The 17366-nt window shown below is 44.5% G+C and overlaps 1 protein-coding gene across 5 annotated transcripts in view; it reads left to right on the top strand.

The window, feature by feature from the left end:
- LOC133232779 (E3 ubiquitin-protein ligase RNF213-like) overlaps positions 1-17366 on the top strand; it is a 120286-nt gene that overhangs the window by 47591 nt on the left and 55329 nt on the right. For 4 of the 5 annotated variants that reach the window (XM_061392629.1, XM_061392628.1, XM_061392626.1 and 1 more), the window contains 11 exons: positions 591-755; positions 4582-4671; positions 5678-5800; positions 6791-6971; positions 8525-8698; positions 10102-10251; positions 12796-13385; positions 13716-13878; positions 15513-15730; positions 16588-16728; positions 16836-17003. In XM_061392629.1, the coding sequence (XP_061248613.1) occupies positions 591-755; positions 4582-4671; positions 5678-5800; positions 6791-6971; positions 8525-8698; positions 10102-10251; positions 12796-13385; positions 13716-13878; positions 15513-15730; positions 16588-16728; positions 16836-17003 (2163 nt within the window). Of the gene's footprint in view, positions 1-590; positions 756-4581; positions 4672-4718; positions 4770-5677; positions 5801-6790; positions 6972-8524; positions 8699-10101; positions 10252-12795; positions 13386-13715; positions 13879-15512; positions 15731-16587; positions 16729-16835; positions 17004-17366 lie in introns of those variants that run through there. The other variant, XM_061392630.1, reaches the window with a different exon arrangement.

The following is a 17366-nucleotide window of genomic DNA, read 5'->3' as shown; positions in this document are numbered from 1 at the left end:
TCTAAGTGGAGCTGATGGCTGTATCCACTTTGTGGTAAAGATGCTTCTGATGAGAAAGGGAAGGAGAACAGGAAAGAGGAATCCCTATCCCTAGAGCCCTCAACCCCCGGGAAAAGGGGCTTTTCAGGGGGTGGGAATGAATGGAGAACCTCAAGGAAAGAGAACCAGGGTAGGGATTTGGGTTTCCTCCTGGCCCTAGCATGTCAGTCGGGGACAGGGTTTTCACGAGCTTGGCTCTCTGAGCTGCTGGAAGCTCTGAGCCCGTGGTGCACCCTTCTCCCTTGTCTGTCAGCCTTTCTCCACTCAGAGTCCAGGAGGTCTACTGGTTGGTGAGGCAGCATCGCCTCTGTTATAGTTGCCTGGGGTCACTTGAGGGGGCATCCACGCCTGTGCTTCTCCTACCTCGACTCCCATGCTGTCCACCCAGAGTGAACCTGAAACACCGGGGAAATGAAAGTTCTGTGAATGTGCAGGCTCTGCTGGGTGCTCAGGTGGCGTCAGCCGCAGAGGCGGGTGGAAAAGTATCTGGATGATGCTTTGGGTTTGCCATGTGGGGTTGATTCAACTCCGTCTCTCTCTTGTGGTGACAGGATTCAGCAGCAGGGCTGGGAAATGAAACTGGAAAGAAGAATTCAGTAAAAACGGTCTTCCAGGGGACCCTCGCTGCTACAAAATCTTGGCTTCGGAAAATGTTTACAATGAGCATATTCCAGACTGGTTCATCTGTCACCTTCGCTTACAGCAAGGAGATTGAGGTAAGCCAGTCCAGTGCAGGGGACACAGGGGTCTCCTCTGCAGAATGGACAGCTGCTGCCCTAACAGGACTGAGAGCATGGGCTCCCTGGTGGGTGGACTGTGGTCCCCACATCAGTGGTGAGGCAGCGGGATGGGGAGACAGAGCTTGTTGGGACATGGTGGCTGGTGGGGAAGGGCATTCGCGTCTGATGCTGTACTGAGGCTATGGGTCAGGTTATGATGTTGACAGTAGAAAATAAGATGAGAGCAAGGCCTCCATGAAAGGGAAACTGGGCTGAGCGGCAGCTGAAGGTGAGGAAATTAGAAATCAGACCCAAAAGGTTGGGAGGCAGGGAGGGCTTCCAGAAACTGAGATGCGGACAGAATCTTATGCTGGGGAGGAGGAGGAGGAAGGGCCTAAAGCTATTGGCTCCAGGACATAGTTCTAGAAAGTGCCATGAACAAACCAAGCAAGTGGCCCTCTGACTTAGGCTGTTGTCTTCCAGGGATACTTTAATGAGATCATCATAAAATCACATCACTGAAACTGTGTATGAACAAAAACAGATAACTCTCACCACATCTCAGTCTTATTCAGATATATTACCTGTCCACACCAAGGGGAGAAGATCATTGATGTGAACACCCAGAGCCCAGAGCATCAGTATTCTGGCTCAGATGATTAAGAATATGCCTGCAATGTAGGAGACCTGGGTTTGATCCCTGGGTTGGAGGATCCCCTGGAGAAAGGAATGACAACCACTCCAGTATCCTTGCCTGGAGAATTCCATAGACAGAGGAACCTGTGGGCTACAGTCCATGGGGCCGTACAGAGTTGGACACGACTGAGCAACTAACACTTCACTTCAGAGCCCAGAACTCTGACCACTCACCCTCACAGGGACAGAGTCTAAGGTCAAAACAGAAAAAACATACATAAATCTTGCACTTGGTTTGGAAGTTTTGTAGTTGGGAGTGGAATGAGTGTAGCAAGTCTGAAGCTTTGTTGTGTGTACTGTAAGGCTGGGCAGATGGACACAGGGGTTGCTGCTGTTGGAAGCTTGGGCTCTTTCTCATTGGAGGAGGGAACATGTGGAGCAGGGGAGGGGAAAGGAGGCCTATTGAAAAGAGCTAGAGGTGTAGTGTGAACTCATGATGTAAAAAGCAACGTTTCCTAGCTCCATCCACTGAAAGGGCCTAGAGATGGTGACACCCAGGTCTGTGAGCACACCCAGCCATGGCTTCTAAGTGCCATTCCCTCTAACACAAAACAGAAAAACCCCTGTGCCTCTGGAAAGAACAGCAGATTCTAAAGGTGGGGCTGAAGAAGTGCAAGGCCAGCCTGAAACACCGTGTATTACCATAAAGTAAAAGTACTTGAAATCAAGTGGTGACATTTCACAAGCAGACAGGACCCAGGTGATATCCTAGGATATACCCTGGAGGGCAAAAGAATGATTGTGGGAAAAAGTGGTAAAATCCAAATAAAGTTAGTGGCTTTGGTGATGATAATCTGCTGCTGCTGCTGCTAAGTCACTTCAGTTGTGTCCGACTCTGTGCAACGCCATAGACAGCAGCCCACCAGGCTCCCCCATCCCTGGGATTCTCCAGGCAAGAACACTGGAGTGGGTTATCATTTCCTTCTCCAATGCATGAAAGTGAAAAGTGAAAGTGAAGTTGCTCAGTCGTGTCCAACTCTTCGAGACCCCATGGACTGCAGCCTACCAGGCTCCTCCATCCATGGGATTTTCCAGGCAAGAGTACTGGAGTGGGTTGCCATTGCCTTCTCCGGATGATAATCTATCAATGCTAATTTCTTGGTTTTCACAACTGTACTATGGCTTCGTAAAGTGTTAGCAGTCGGGTTCATTGGAAGTCTCTGTACTATCTTTGCAATATTTCTGTTCATCTAAGATTATTACATTAAAAAAAAAAAAAAGGAAACAGAAGCTAGCCTTGGGGGGCTCTCACTAGCCAAATCTGAGGCAATTTGAATATCAAAATAAGTAATGGAAATGAGTAATCTCTAGTATCATACTAGAGATTATCATATTAAGTGAAGTAAGTCAGATGGAAAAAGGCAGATACCAAATACTATCACTTACATGCAGAATCTAAAATACAACACAAATATCATAACCTCAGATATGCAGATGACACTACCCTTATGGCAGAAAGCAAAGAGAAACTGAAGAGCCTCTTGATGAAGTAAAAGAGGAGAGTGAAAAAACTGGCTTAAAACTCAACATTCCAAAGACTAAGATCATGGCATCCAGTCCCATCACTTCATGGCAAATAGATGGGCAAACAATGGAAACAGTGCAGACTTTGTTTTCTTGGGCTCCAGAGTCACTGCAGATGGTGACTACAGCCATGAAATTAAAAGATGCTTGCTCTTTGGGAGAAAAGCTGTGACCAACCTAGACAGCATATTAGAAAGCAGAAACATTACTTTACCAACAAAGGTCCGTATAGTTAAAGCTATGGTTTTTCTAGTAGTCATGTATGGATGTGAGAGTTGGACCAGAAAGGAAGCTGAATGCCAAAGAATTGATGCTTTTGAACTATGGTGTTGGAGAAGACTGTTGAGAGTCCCTTGGACAGCAAGGAGATCAAGTCAGTCAATCCTAAAGGAAATCAGACTTGAATATTCATTGAAAGCACTGATGCTGAAGCTGAAGCTCCAATACTTTGGCCACCTGATGCGATGACTCATTGGAAAAAACCCTGATGCTGGAAATGATTGACAGCAGGAGGGGAAGGGGATGATGGAGGATAAGATGGTTGGACGGCATCACCGACTCGATGGACAAGAGTTTGAGCAAGCTCCAGGAGTTGGTGATGGACAGGGAAGCCTGGTGTACTGCAGTCCATGGGGTCATAAAGAGTCAGACACAACTGAGCGATTGAACTGAACTGAAAATAAAACACAAATGAACTTATTTATTAAACAGAGATAAACCCACAGGCATAGAGAATAGACCTGTTGGTTACCAAAAGGGAAAGGAGGTGGGGGAAGGATAATTAAAGAGTTTGGTATTAACAGATACAAACTATTATGTATAAAATAGATAAAAAAGATCCTACTATATAGCACAAGGAACTACCTTCAGTATCCTGTAATAAACCATAACGGGAAAGCAAAAAAATGTTTTCACTGTCATAAAGGAAGAAAGAAAAGGCTGGAGAACTCCTCTAGAAAGGAGACATGATAATGCCGTGTGTCCCTCAGTTGGACCCTGGACCCAGTCAGTTGACTAGTGAACAATGGCAAAATGTGGGCAGGGAGAAAGATGAGGAAGATGTCACCTGAGTGAACGGGCCTCAGAGTGACACCTGTACTACTGTGTGTAGTAGAAGGGCCATGGGGTTGGGAATGCCTGCGCAAGGGCCAAGGGGCATGGCATCTGCAACTCTGGTTCAGCAGAGACAGTGCCTGTTTCTAGAAAGACTAAAGGGAGCACAAAAAAGAAAGAGACAGAGCAGCCACTTTAAATGTTGGGGAGTCTAGCTGAAGGTATGAGTGTCCTTATGCTGTTATTGCAACTTTCTCTAAAGTTTGAAATTCTTTGAAATTAAAACAGTGGAGGGAAATCCTTTCTGGACGAAGAGCAGTAGTGGACCTTAGTGGTGACCCAGCCCCCTCAGGACCCTCTGTTTTATAAGGCTAAAGTGGGTTGCCCTGATTTACCACTGACGCAGCAGACAACTGGACAAAAATGAGTCTGAACCAGCGTGTCCTCAAAGCACTGTGCTCTTTGTCTTACCATAATTGTCTTCTTTCATAGAATTCCACGGTGGCATCTAGCTGTCTTACTGGCTGTCCCTTACTTGTGGATTTTGCAGGTCTGGAGGCGACTGGTGGAAATAAACTTCCCCGTGGAGTATGATTGGAAGGAATCCTTGCTGGGGGACATGGCAGGGAGGCTCAAACAGGTACTGAAAGGCAGGGGATGTTCTTTTTGGAACCAGACCACGTGGACTATCCAGTACCTGTGATGACTGCATTTGAATGGACAGGGATTGGGGTTCAGGTGACTGTTTCTGATTCAGCCTTAATAGTTCGACCACAGATGGTATCCTAGAGAAGAATAAGGGCACAGTTTCTGGCCACCAGGGGAACTTTGGCTTGTGTGAAGCTCTAATAGGCACTAACTAAGCCTATGTGCTCTTTGCTCTAAGAGGCCTGTTGGTGACAAGAGCCCTGTTAACCCAGTGACAACTGGGGGAAAACACAAAAGTGCTCTCCATTTTTAATTGAGGCCTGTGACCCTAGAAGATTCAGCTTTTTAAAAACACATGAGTCTTATATGTAATTGTTAAATGGATCTTTTTAGGAAAAAGAGAAGCAAGGAAGAAATCTTTTTAAAAAGTTTACCCATGTTTTGTGGGCTTCCCTGATAGCTCAGTTGGTAAAGAATCTGCCTGCAATACAGGAGACCCTGGTTTGATTCCTGAGTCCTGAAGATCCGCTGGAGAAGGGATAGGCTACCCATTCCAGTATTCTTGAGCTTCCCTTGTGGCTCAGCTGGTAAAGAATCTGCCTCCAATGCAGGAGACCTGGGTTCAATCTCTGGATTGGGAAGATCCCTTGGGAAAGGCTACTCACTACAGTATTCTGGCCTGGAGAATTCCATGGGCTGTATAGTCCATGGGGTCGCAAAGAGTCGGATACAACTGAGCGACTCTCACTTTCAGTTTCACTTGCTTTTTGCAAGCTGCTGTGCCGGATGCTTTTTCTGCTAAGTAGGTTATTTTGGCCCTTTTGGTCTAATGGTTAGAAGCATGGAGGACATGCTTCTCATGGGATGGGAAGAAGGCCACAGTAATAGGGAGCTGATACGACACTAGGAAAGTGAAAATTACTAGGGTGTTTGCATTGCACAGGGTCTGAGACTGTCGCACCCCTAAGCTCTCACACCCTCGTCTTCCCGTCTTGCAGGAGATGCCTCTCTCCCGGATTTTGGCCTTCTGCAGCTCTCACTGGGTTGCTGCAGGTGCAGAAGACAGTGTGGCGAAATGCTTTGAGATGTGTGCCATTGAAGCCGTGGGCTCGGTCTGCCAGGTGAACAACCTTTCCCACTCAGAACCGCATTTGGATGCATACTTGCTTTCTGACATCACCAGCCAAAGGCTATTAAGCACTGCTGGTTCCGAGGCTCTGCACCCAAGCAAAGAATGGGCTCTGGGCAACCCCTCCCCACCCTGAAATCCAGTACTATACCCCTTCTGTGAAATGCTGCTCAGCTTCCTGCTGCTGTTTTGCATCATAGCAGCTCACATGTAATCTCCAGCAATCTTGCAGGCTTTTCCTAAATGCCTCATTATTATCATTGCCACTCACCCACCCTTAGCTTTATCACTTGCTTACCATGCAGTAAAAGACCCCAAAGGTTAACAAAGCATTATGGAAGAAAAATGTTTAGAGTTGAAAAGATTTTATCAGTTCACTTAGGAAGAGAATTAAAATGTGTGTTGTTTGTAGGCAACTTTAAAATAATTAGAGTTAATAATACCAAATGGGGTCGCTAAGAGTTGGACATGACTGAGCAACTTCACTTTCACTTTTCACTTTCATGCATTGGAGAAGGAAATGGCAACCCACTCCAGTGTTCTTGCCTGGAGAATCCCAGGGACGGGGGAGCCTGGTGGGCTGCCGTCTGTGGGGCTGCACATCAGTCGGACATCAGTCGGACTGAAGTGACTTAGCAGCCGCAGTATTATGTTTAATGTTTTTAATAATGTGAAAGTTCCAAGAAAAATGGCACTGAGCGAGAGAAGAGGGGGGTAATTTGTGGGTTCTGTCAGTATCTGTCTGTGGCTAACTGTTTCCACATCCCCAATGTTCAATCTTAAGGAGACAGTGGACAGGAAAATGGAAATGCCCTCAGAAAAGTTAAGTATTTTATTTACTCTTTTGGCTTTTTGACGCATTGTAAAACTAGTTATGAGAGACTTCTGAAATGCTGTTGGGTAGGTAATTTGCTTCTTTATTAAAAAGTAAATCAACCATATAACCTTCTAAATATCCCTCTCTCTATTCATCTTTTTATAGTCTCAAACCAGCATCCTTGGGAAAATCTCTTATAATGACTTGCAAAAATGTGGCAACCTTGTGTCTGCTGTGATCACCAAGTCCTGGCCAACAAGTAGAGGGGAGTTTGTAGAGGACATGGGTGGGGTTTTGAATCACCTGCTCACGTGGCCAGACATCAAGCACCTCTTCAAGTTATATGGTATGTTCATGGAGGGTGCTTGGAGCATCTGTCCAGTGGTACCTCCTGACTCAAGATTGGCGGCAGAGTATTTGATCTGTTAGTCAGTTAGATCGGGTTGATGTTTGCCAAATGAAGCAGCTTGGATGGACAGACCCAGGAAGGCTCAGAGTATCTTGTATTATAATTGAGAACTAACACTGAAAGCCACCATTGATGAAATAAACTGCTATACTAACAGCTACTGGGCTGACATAGTAACCTCAGACCAAGAGCTGAGGTGGAGAGTGTAATGTGACTTACCTAAGGTCTCGCCGATAATAAGTGTTAAGAACTGAAATCCAAACCCAGTGTGTCTGTATCTAAAGCCCTGTCTTTATTATTCTGAGATCCATGTAAGGTCACCAGTCCAGTACTGGTGACCTTAGCAAAAACTAAGTACTGCCTGATTCTCCCACCCCTACCCTCCATGACCCCAGAGTTTGTGACCAAAGAGGGGAAATGTGTATGCCCTAAAAATGTTATATTCAGGTTTATGTGTGAGTCATAGGTTCAGATCTAATAATCCACAGATTATTTTGAGTGTCAATTTCATCTAATTACTGAGACGGTCTTAAAAAAAAAACACAACAAAAAACCCAAGTTCCTCTCATGCCAGAGTTGTTGTAGTTATCAAATAAGAAGATTGACTTGGCTCTTCTTGTTTTGTTGTTGTCTATTAAAAGCTACGCTCTTGAAAATATTCCATTTCTGTCTTTTAAATTAGCGGACCTCATATTTTAGAGCAGTTTTAAGTTGACAGAAAAATTAAGCAGAAAGTACAGAGTATTCCCGTATCTACCCACTCAACACACACAATTTCCTCTATTATTAACATCTTGCTTCAGTACCATTGTTTTAACTGATGAGCCAATATTGATATGTTATGAATAAGTAAAGTCCAGTGTTTACATTAGGGTTTGCTCTTGTACTTCCTGTGGATTTGACAAATGTTTAACGTGTACATCCACTGTTACCATATCCTATGGTACAGTTTCACTGCCCTCAAACTTCCTTGTTTCCAGCAGTTCATTCCTTCCCTCTCCTCTCCTATACAGTTGTGCCTTTTCCCAGAAAGGGACATGGTTGGAATCATACTCTCTGTTGCCTTTTCAGACTGGCTTCTTTTGCTTAACGATATGCATCAAAGGTTCCTTTTAGTAGCGCACTTCTTAAACCACTGAATAATATTCAGTTGTGTGGGTGGACTACGGTTTGTCCAGTCACCTACTAAGGAACATCTTGGGTACTTCCAAGATTTTGCAATTGTGAATAAAGCTTCTGTATTTGATTTTAATTACATGACCCAAATGTTTGATCTTAATATTACTGGGAAAGAAAATTTCTGGTGGTTAAACTAAGTATGTTTGAAAATCCTGCCCTCTAAAGAATGTGAGAATTATACCTGGGAATACAGAATGAGTTTGCTTTATTATATGAAAGTTGGGGCAGAGCAATAGGAGGTACTGGCAATCCATTAAAGTGGGAAGGAAGTGGGGTGCCTACCGTTTTAACTCTCTTCTTAACTTGGTCAGGAACCAACAAGGAAATATTAGCAAATATTACCAAGGAAGGCAAGAAGTTGATGGCCACTGCAGGCTCTGTGTTCACAGAAGTTACAAATGACCTCATCAATGGAACAATTTTAGTTGGGCACCTGGAGCTGATCCTAGAACACATGGATCGGTTCCTTGACATCTGGCAGTTAAGTAAGTATCACGTTGAGATGTGGACTTCAGGCTCCTGAGGAGTTAGGAGCTCAGAAGCATCTCTCTTTGCCTGTGTGTCTTATGGAGAGGTGATCTTTTTCATCTTTATGATGGCTTCTCTCTCCAGGAACTTGTCAGGGGATGGCTTCTAATCCTCAGGAAAATTAGGGGAAGTGATCAAATACTGACCACGTTAGAGTACTGGTTGTTTTTATTCCTACTGACTGTCACGGGACATCTTGGAGTAGCCATGCATACAGGTTCCGGCACCACCCTCCACACAGCCCAGCATGTGGAGCATACTCACGGGAGGTTCGAGAAATGGCTTGCCACAAAGTGGATATTTGTTTGTTCTACTGACTTCCTTATGGCAGAAAGTGAAGAGGAACTAAAAAGCCTCTTGATGAAGGTGAAAGAGGAGAGTGAAAATGTTGGCTTAAAACTCAACATTCAGAAAATGAAGATCATGGCATCTGGTCCCATCACTTCATGGGAAATAGATGGGGAAACAGTGTCAGACTTTATTTTTTTGGGCTCCAAAATCACTGCAGATGGTGACTGCATCTATGAAATTAAAAGACGCTTACTCCTTGGAAGAAAAGTTATGACCAACCTAGATTGCATATTGAAAAGCAGAGACATTACTTTGCCAACAAAGGTCCATCTAGTCAAGGCTATGGTTTTTCCTGTGGTCATGTATGGATGTGAGAGTTGGACTGTGAAGAAAGCTGAGCGCCAAAGAATTGATGCTTTTAAACTGTGGTGTTGGAGAAGACTCTTGAGAGTCCCTTGGACTGCAAGGAGATCCAACCAGTCCATCCTAAAGGAGATCAGCCCTGGGTGTTCTTTAGAAGGAATGATGCTAAAGCTGAAACTCCAGTACTTTGGCCACCTCATGCGAAGAGTTGACTCATTGGAAAAGACTCTGATGCTGGGAGGGATTGTGGGCAGGAGGAGAAGGGGACCACAGAGGATGAGATGGCTGGATGGCATCACTGACTTAATGGACATGAGTCTGAGTGAACTCCGGGAGTTGGTGATGGACAGGGAGGCCTGGTGTGCTGTGATTCATGGGGTCGCAAAGAGTCAGACACGACTGAGCGACTGAACTGACTGACTGACTGACTGAAGCAGGGTGACAATATATAGCCTTGACATACTCCTTTCCCTATTTGGAAAATTAGGGGAAGTGATCAAATACTGACCACATTAGAGTACTGGTTGTTTTTATTCCTACTGACTGACACGGGACATCTTGGAGTAGCCATGCATACAGGCTCTGACACCACCCTCCACACAGCCCAGCATGTGGAGCACACTCACGGGAGGTTCGAGCAATGGCTTGCCACAAAGTGGATATTTCTTTGTTCTACTGACTTCCTTTCCTTTCTTTTTTTTTCCAGAGAGTAAAAGTTCTTTAGCCCAAGACAAAAAACACCCTATGGAAAAAGTGCTGAATCTGAGGAAGATTGAACTATTCACTCTAAAGAAAGAGAGGACAAATGTTGACTCCCTCCTGAAGTTGTGTGGGAGAGTAAAAGACGTGATAAAAGGTGATATTCTTAAAGCATTAAAATAAACAAAATTGAAAGGTCCGCAGGGGAGAAGGGTCAAAGGATAATATGATTAAAAACATATCAGAGTAGCAGCCCTTTATCTTGGAGGGGGGAGGCTTTTTGTAATGTGTTAATTTTTAATAAAGTTAAAAATTCTTTGGTAATTATCTGACATAGCTCTAAATAGCCTGTTTCTTGGTTTTTCAGGTTTAAACATTATCATTTATGGAAAATTAGGGTTTAGATTTCCTTGTTTTTCCAATTTCTGTCTTGTACACATAGCCTTTCCAATCTCACTTCCTTCCAATTTTATCATAATTTCATCAGCCTTCAGGGTTTAAATGTCATGACTCTGTAAATACACTCTTTACACCCGAGCCATTATTCTCTCCCACTTCTTATGCAAACTGTCTTCTCTAGATTTAAAATTCTCATCTTGTCCTATGCTTTGTTTTCAATGTATTTATTTTTTTAATTCAATGCCAGACTCTTTACCAACAATTTCCTCCAAAGGAGATCCATTGGCTTTTTCAGATAGAATATTGCCAAACCAGAGATAAGCTATCCTAGGGGTATCTTGCCTCTCTTCTCAGCTGGATCTGTATCCTGGGTGTTATGGCTCCCTGCTCTCCCTCCTGTGTTTTAGTGAAATACACACTCTGTTTCTCCTGAGTAAGGGGCCCGGGAGTTCTTGCCTATCTGAAAATGTCTGCCCTCACAGGAGATCTGTTGTTTGGTGCAGATCTTTCCTTCCGGATTTGGGGTTTGTGGCTCCATTGTCTCTGTGGGGTCACTGTTTAGAGTAGGTTGGGATTGCTGCGATTCATGGGGTCGCAAAGAGTTGGACACGACTGAGCGACTGATCTGATATGATCTGATCTGGGATTCTCATCCTTTGTGGATGACATATTTTCTCCCTGGATGCTCTTGAGATTTTTTTTTTTTTGTCCCCCTTATTCTGAAATGGCATAATGATGTTCCTTGAAATGGATCTCTTTCCCATCTGCTGTACTGGGCATACTGAAGTGGGTCTTTGTAATCTAGAATTCCAAGTCCTTGAGTTTTGGGGAAGCTTCTTGTGTTAGTTAAGTGATTACTTTTTCTTTTGTTGGAATCTACAGTTGGATATTGGAGCTCCTGGAATAGTCATCTAACTTCCATATATTTTCTCTCCTATTTTCCATGTCTTGTTTTGTTCTGTTTTCTGAGCAATCTCTTAAGTTTTCTTTCTAAGCTTGCCATTAAATTTTTTACTTTTTCTTCTTTCTTTTATTTAATTTACAAGAACTCTTTTTGCTTTGAGTGATCCTTTTTCCATACTATCCTGTTCTGGTTCATGGTGATAGTATCATATCTTTCTAATATTTTTTGTATTTTTGATTTAGAGATTTTCTTTTTCTTAAAGAGTTTCCTCTTTCCTCCAAGTTACTTTTATCTCTTGGTATGTTTTAATGTCTATTTTTCATGTTTAAGGGTTTACTCCTTTGTCTAGAATTCTTTTTTATATGTTTATATTAAGAGGGGGGACTAACGCCCTGGTGGGGGATTCTGCGGGTGGGGTGGCTAGGCTTTGAAATAGCCTGTATCTTTAGCTCCTCTCTCTTGGGCTGCTCAGATCACCAGTCTCTTGCCTGGAAGATATAGCGCTGCCTGCCAGGTCTCTAGGACTCAAGACAGCAATGAGGGCTGGAGGGTTCTCAGCATCTAAGATGCGTATCTAGCCCCAGTCCTTCCTTCTACTCCCTGTGTCCTCTCTTCTCCTTTCTAGCTTTTCAAATTTAGTGGCACATACCAACTGTTAGCTTCCTGACGAAGTGTAGGTGTCTGGAAATGCCTTTATTCCGCCATGTACCTGAAACCCCCCAATCCAGAGAGCCCTCTGTGAGCCCTCTAGAGCCTCTCTAGAATATAAACTACCTGTTGCATGCCAGGGTGGAGGAGGTGCCATCAGCCTGCTGATGGAATGGGTTGGGATGAAAATGAGCCTGTTTGATGACTTGTTATGCAGACTTTCAGCCCAATCCTCCTTATTTCATCACCCAAATTCCAGCATCTATGCAGCCAGGATGTGTGCATGTGGGAAATTCTGTGATGACAGACGCCTGGCAGAATCTCAGGTTTCCCCACTATGGGCTAAGACCCCAAGTTCTCAGGCTTGAAACATTATTTACCCTCAGCACATCTGCTTTTCAAGTTCCAAAGTTTTGTTGCTGTGGTTTCCTTTGCTATACTTCCCAGCCCTGTTGCTTTATGGCTTTTGAAAAACAATCTCAGTTCTATCATTGCAGCAGGATTTGGGGAGGGAATGGAAACATGTGCAGACTTCAAATGGTCATCTTCACCCAGAAGGTGCAAAGCCTTCTTTGTCAAGAAAACTGAAGAGCAAGGCGAGGGTGGAGATTTAGGAATGCTCACTGAGAACAAATGCACCAAGTGTGTTCACTTGCATTTCCTTAAGAGCAGCAAGGGGAGTGAAAACTGGGAAAGTAAAATGATATTGTGAACAGAGTTTGACTTGATGTTCTCTTATGGTTTCAAAAGTGGATTTTGGAGAGATTGCTGAAAGACATTCGGAAGACCTCAGTGGGAAAAAGTTAAATCAAGTTGTGACAGTGACTTTGTCAGCCACCCCCGTTGACTCGAAGTGGACAACACATTATAACCTGAGCCCTGAAGTCCAAGAAATGGCCAAAAATGCATATTTGCTAAAGGACAGTCACATCTTCCAGATCTTCTGGGAAGAAGCTGCACAGGAGCTGAGTGAGCCAGAAGAGAACTTGGAAAGTGAGATATTTCAGCCTGAGGATGTGTATGAATGTTTATATTGTCCTTGTTTCAAAAGGTTTACGAAACTGTATCAGGATCTGAAGTCAGGGGAGGTCACCTTTGGGGAAATCGATGACATCTTCAAGGACTTTGTGAATAAATACAGCGACCTAACTGAAGACCTCCAGACCATGTCGGCTGTGTATCCCAGAGAGCAGAAGGACTGGATCAAGGAGCGAGTCCAGCAGATCAAGGAATACCATCACCTGCATCAGGCTGTCGACTCAGCCAAGGTCATCTTGGAGGTCAAAGAGAATTTGGGCCTGACTGGTGACTTCAGTGTTCTCCACACCTTACTAAGCTTTGTAAGTTATTTACTGGGGACATCTTGGGGTTGGGGGTGGGGCAGCTGTGGGGAGATCCCAGATCTCTGGCTTTGAAAAACTGGGCAAGATGATTTCACAGCTTCCTTCAGGGTTATTTGTATTTTATTCAATGCCTGAATATGCCAAGGGCTTTGTTTTTAGCTTTGTTTACCAGTAGTGTGACTGCTAGTGTCAGTTTTAGAAGTTTGGTGGGAGGGACTATTGGGATGGTCAGCACAGTTCTTCTTGGGGGTCCAGGAGCCAGTTTCAGCCCACATACTGCCTTGTCTTACAGACTGTCTTTGACAGCTTTCTTTGATGACTTTCTAGACTGTCTTGGACAATTTTCGCCACAAAAAACTGGACCGTATCAACCAGCAAATTGTCCGTGCCAAAAAGCTTCTGCAGGATATTGATGAGACTCGGTGTCAGTGTCTGAAGGAGCTGTCCCGGAGAAAGGAGTTCATTAGTTGGGTCCAGGAGGCTCTCAGAGGTACAGTCCGTCACTGTGGTGGCCAGAAGACTGGAGAGTATTTAGATGGTTCACGGGGTGGTCTTCCTGAACTTCTGGGCAGTCACTCCCTTGATCATATTCTGCATTTTTTACATTCAAACTTTTTAAATTAAAATGTATTTTACAAATAAGGGCTTCCCTCATAACTCAATTGGTAAAGAATCTGCCTGCGATTGCAGAGACCCCGGTTCAATTCCTGGGTTGGGGATATCTGCTGGAGAAGGGATAGGCCACCCACTCCAGTATTCTTGGGCTTCCCTTGTGGCTCAGCTGGTAGGAAATCCACCTGCAATGTGGGAGACCAGGATTTGATCCCTGTGTTGGGAAGATCCCCTGGAGAAGGGACAGACTACCCACTCCAGTATGCTGGCCTGGAGAATTCCATGGACTGTATAGTGCATGGGGTGCCAAAGAGTTGGACACGATCGAGCAACTTTCACCTCACTATTTTCCTTATAGCATTACGTAAATTTAGGGTACATGACACATTGTTTTAATACGTTTATATTTTATAATATGATTATAATTGTAACTATAATTAGCCCTCCATCACCTCCCATAATTCTCTATTTTAGTGATTGGAATAATTCTAGTCTCTTAGCAAGTTTTCATCTGTATTCATTAGGTAAAAGTGCAAGGTGTGCCTAGGTTTGTAGGTAGAATTTATATCAGGATAGTATCACTCATTTGGTGTTGTAAAAGCCATTTCCTTGGCTACTTTTTTTTCCTTCTCACTCTGGATGCACGCTGTGAACAGCAGGCAATCATTTTTAAAAAATTATGTCCCTTTAGCTTTTTCCTTTGCTTGAAATTTTTTTTTTTTTTACTAGAAGCCAAGGCAGTCTTGTCTTCTAGACGTAATCACATCTACTTATCATTGCACACAGGCTTGGCAGTCTTTTTAGCTCTGTGGCTTGGGTGATTTTGGCAGAATTAATGCATGGAGGGAAGAAGGAGGCAGGAAAGAAGGAAGGTGGATGGCCCTGCTGTCCAGGGACAGGGGATGGGCTGCGTGCTCATCTCATCCCAGCTTCACTGCTTCATTCGATTAGTAAGCAGCCGTTGGTTGTAGATGACTGTCAACATGTTATTTACCAGCTAAGCTTACTTTTAATAATGAAATGGCAATATTACATGGATTACATGAAATAGTACACACACACACAAAAAAACCTATGCAATGCCCAGACATTGGTGTTGTTCAGTAAGGTCAGGTCTTGTTCAGTAGTATCAACATAAATGAGTTGGCTTCCTTGGTGGCTTAGTGGTAAAGAATCTGCCTGCCAAGCAGGAGAGTCGGGTTCAGTCCCTGGGTCAGGAAGATCTCCTGGAGAAGAAAATGGTGACACACTCCAGTATTCTTGCCTGGGAAATCCCATGGACAGAGGAGCCTGGCAGGCTAGTCCATGGGATTGCAAGAGTTGGATACGACTTAGCCGCTGAACAACAACATAAATGGCAAAAGAAAACGTGCCCCAGGTTCTTATTGAAGCAGAGTGGGAAAACCCAAAAAATGCACTATCCAGGAATAGCATCAGTAAGGAGCATTGTTCCAAATTTGAGGCTCCTATCATCGCAGGGAGCCCTACATTCATCTACCCATTCTGCCCCAGGCATCACCGAGCTGAAGGTGTTCGTAGACCTGGCCTCCATCTCTGCGGGGGAGAATGACATTGATGTGGACCGGGTAGCTTGCTTCCACGATGCTGTGCAGGGTTACGCGCCCCTGCTGTATGAGCTGGACACCAGTGCGGGTTTTGATGAGTTCGTGCAACACCTGAAAGAGCTGTGGAAGGCTCTGGATAATGACCACAACCTGCCCACGAAACTGGTGAGTCTTATTTCTGGCTCCAGAGCAGGTTAAGTTTAACGAAGTGTCACTTAGAAACACTAGTGGCACAACTGCACACTCACATGGCAGGTTTTTAATGCAGCCTTTTAAACGGATGTTTAAAAACAGTTTTTCTTCCCAAATGGAAGTGCTTTCTCTGTCCTATTGTTAGAAAACTGGATATAAAACTGCATGTAAATAAGAGTGATCTCTCCAGTGGAAATACATGGGAAAAAAGATAGAAAGGAAATGTGCTAAAATGTTACCAGTGGTTTTCTCTGAATGGGGGTAGTTGTTAGTTAATATGCTATATATACATTTTGGTATTTTTCCGTACTTTCCACAATTGGTACAGATTCATTTTTAATCAGAAAAGTAAACATTTCCGTGTACATAAATCAGCTGCACCAGGGTTCAAGCAAGCCTATAGTTCATAACTTGCCTAACAGGGTGGCTGAGGCCCCACTAGGGGTGAAGGAGCGGAAGAGGAATGGCAGGAGCTCACAGAGCTCACGTGCTTGTTGCAGCCACCATTATCCCCGGTTAGGGGCCTGGCTGAAGGCCGCTTCTCACAGAGAGCTGAGTTCATGCCTGTCGCTCCCTGTCCATGTATCCAGGGCACTGGGTGGGAACACAGAGGAACAGCCATTGCAGCAACAGCCTGTGACCCAGGAGGGAGAGCCAAAGCCCGTGGCAGTGGTGGGCAGCAGATGAGGGACGCCTCCTCTGTGGGTGATGGCACACTGGGCCAGAGAAGGGAAGGAGGTGTCTGTCCCTAGAAGGTAGAGGTGGAGAGAGTGGCAGGAAGAAGATCACGCCTAAGCTTCGGCCCATTTTCTCTCCTTCTGTCCTGACAGCGTGACTCTGCCCGGAACCTCGAGTGGCTGAAGACAGTGAAGGAGAGTCATGGGTCTGTGGAGCTCTCGTCCCTGTCCCTGGCAACAGCAATCAACAGCAGAGGCATCTATGTGATCAAGGCTCCCACGGATGGCCAAAAGGTGAGCCTCACATCGCAGGCACAGCTGCAGGAGGCTCTTAACGGGCTGCTGTCGTCGGGGGGTTTCTGCCTCCCCAAATCGACCTCTGACTGTGCCCTGTTCCACAGATTTCCCCAGACACAGTTCTGCATTTAATCCTTCCCGAGGGCCAGGGAGGCCACGAGGAGAAGCGAGACTACTCTTTAGAAGAGCTGAAAGAGCTTTTGAACAAATTGATGCTGATGTCTGGCAAGAAAGAACACAGCAATGCTGAAGTCGTAGAGGTATTTTCCGAGGTAAGGATTTGTATCTACGTTGGATCAAGTGTCCTAATCCATCTGTTTGGGCTGAGCACTCTCACTGATGAGGTGCCTGGGAAGTCAGAAGAGATTGAGTTTGTCTTTAATTCATGGGAATCACTCTGCTCTTAAAACTGTGGAGAGTAGAGCCAGTGGGTCTTGCAGAGTGCATGTATTTCAAATTCATGACCCAAAGAGATGTCCATCTTCTCCATAAATCAGCAAGCATCCCAAAATACTTAAAGATGTAGTTGGACATCGTTCATCGAAATCCACAGTAACCACAATCATAAAGGCATATTGGTTTATGTAACAGTCTATCCTTTTGATTATGAGTTTTTAATCTGTAAAGTTCATTTG

This window comes from Bos javanicus, chromosome 19 (genome assembly GCF_032452875.1).
Source record: "Bos javanicus breed banteng chromosome 19, ARS-OSU_banteng_1.0, whole genome shotgun sequence".
Lineage (NCBI taxonomy): Eukaryota > Metazoa > Chordata > Mammalia > Artiodactyla > Bovidae > Bos > Bos javanicus.
The sequence above is the reverse complement of the archived record's forward strand: the minus strand, read 5'-3'. Positions and strand labels throughout refer to the sequence as shown.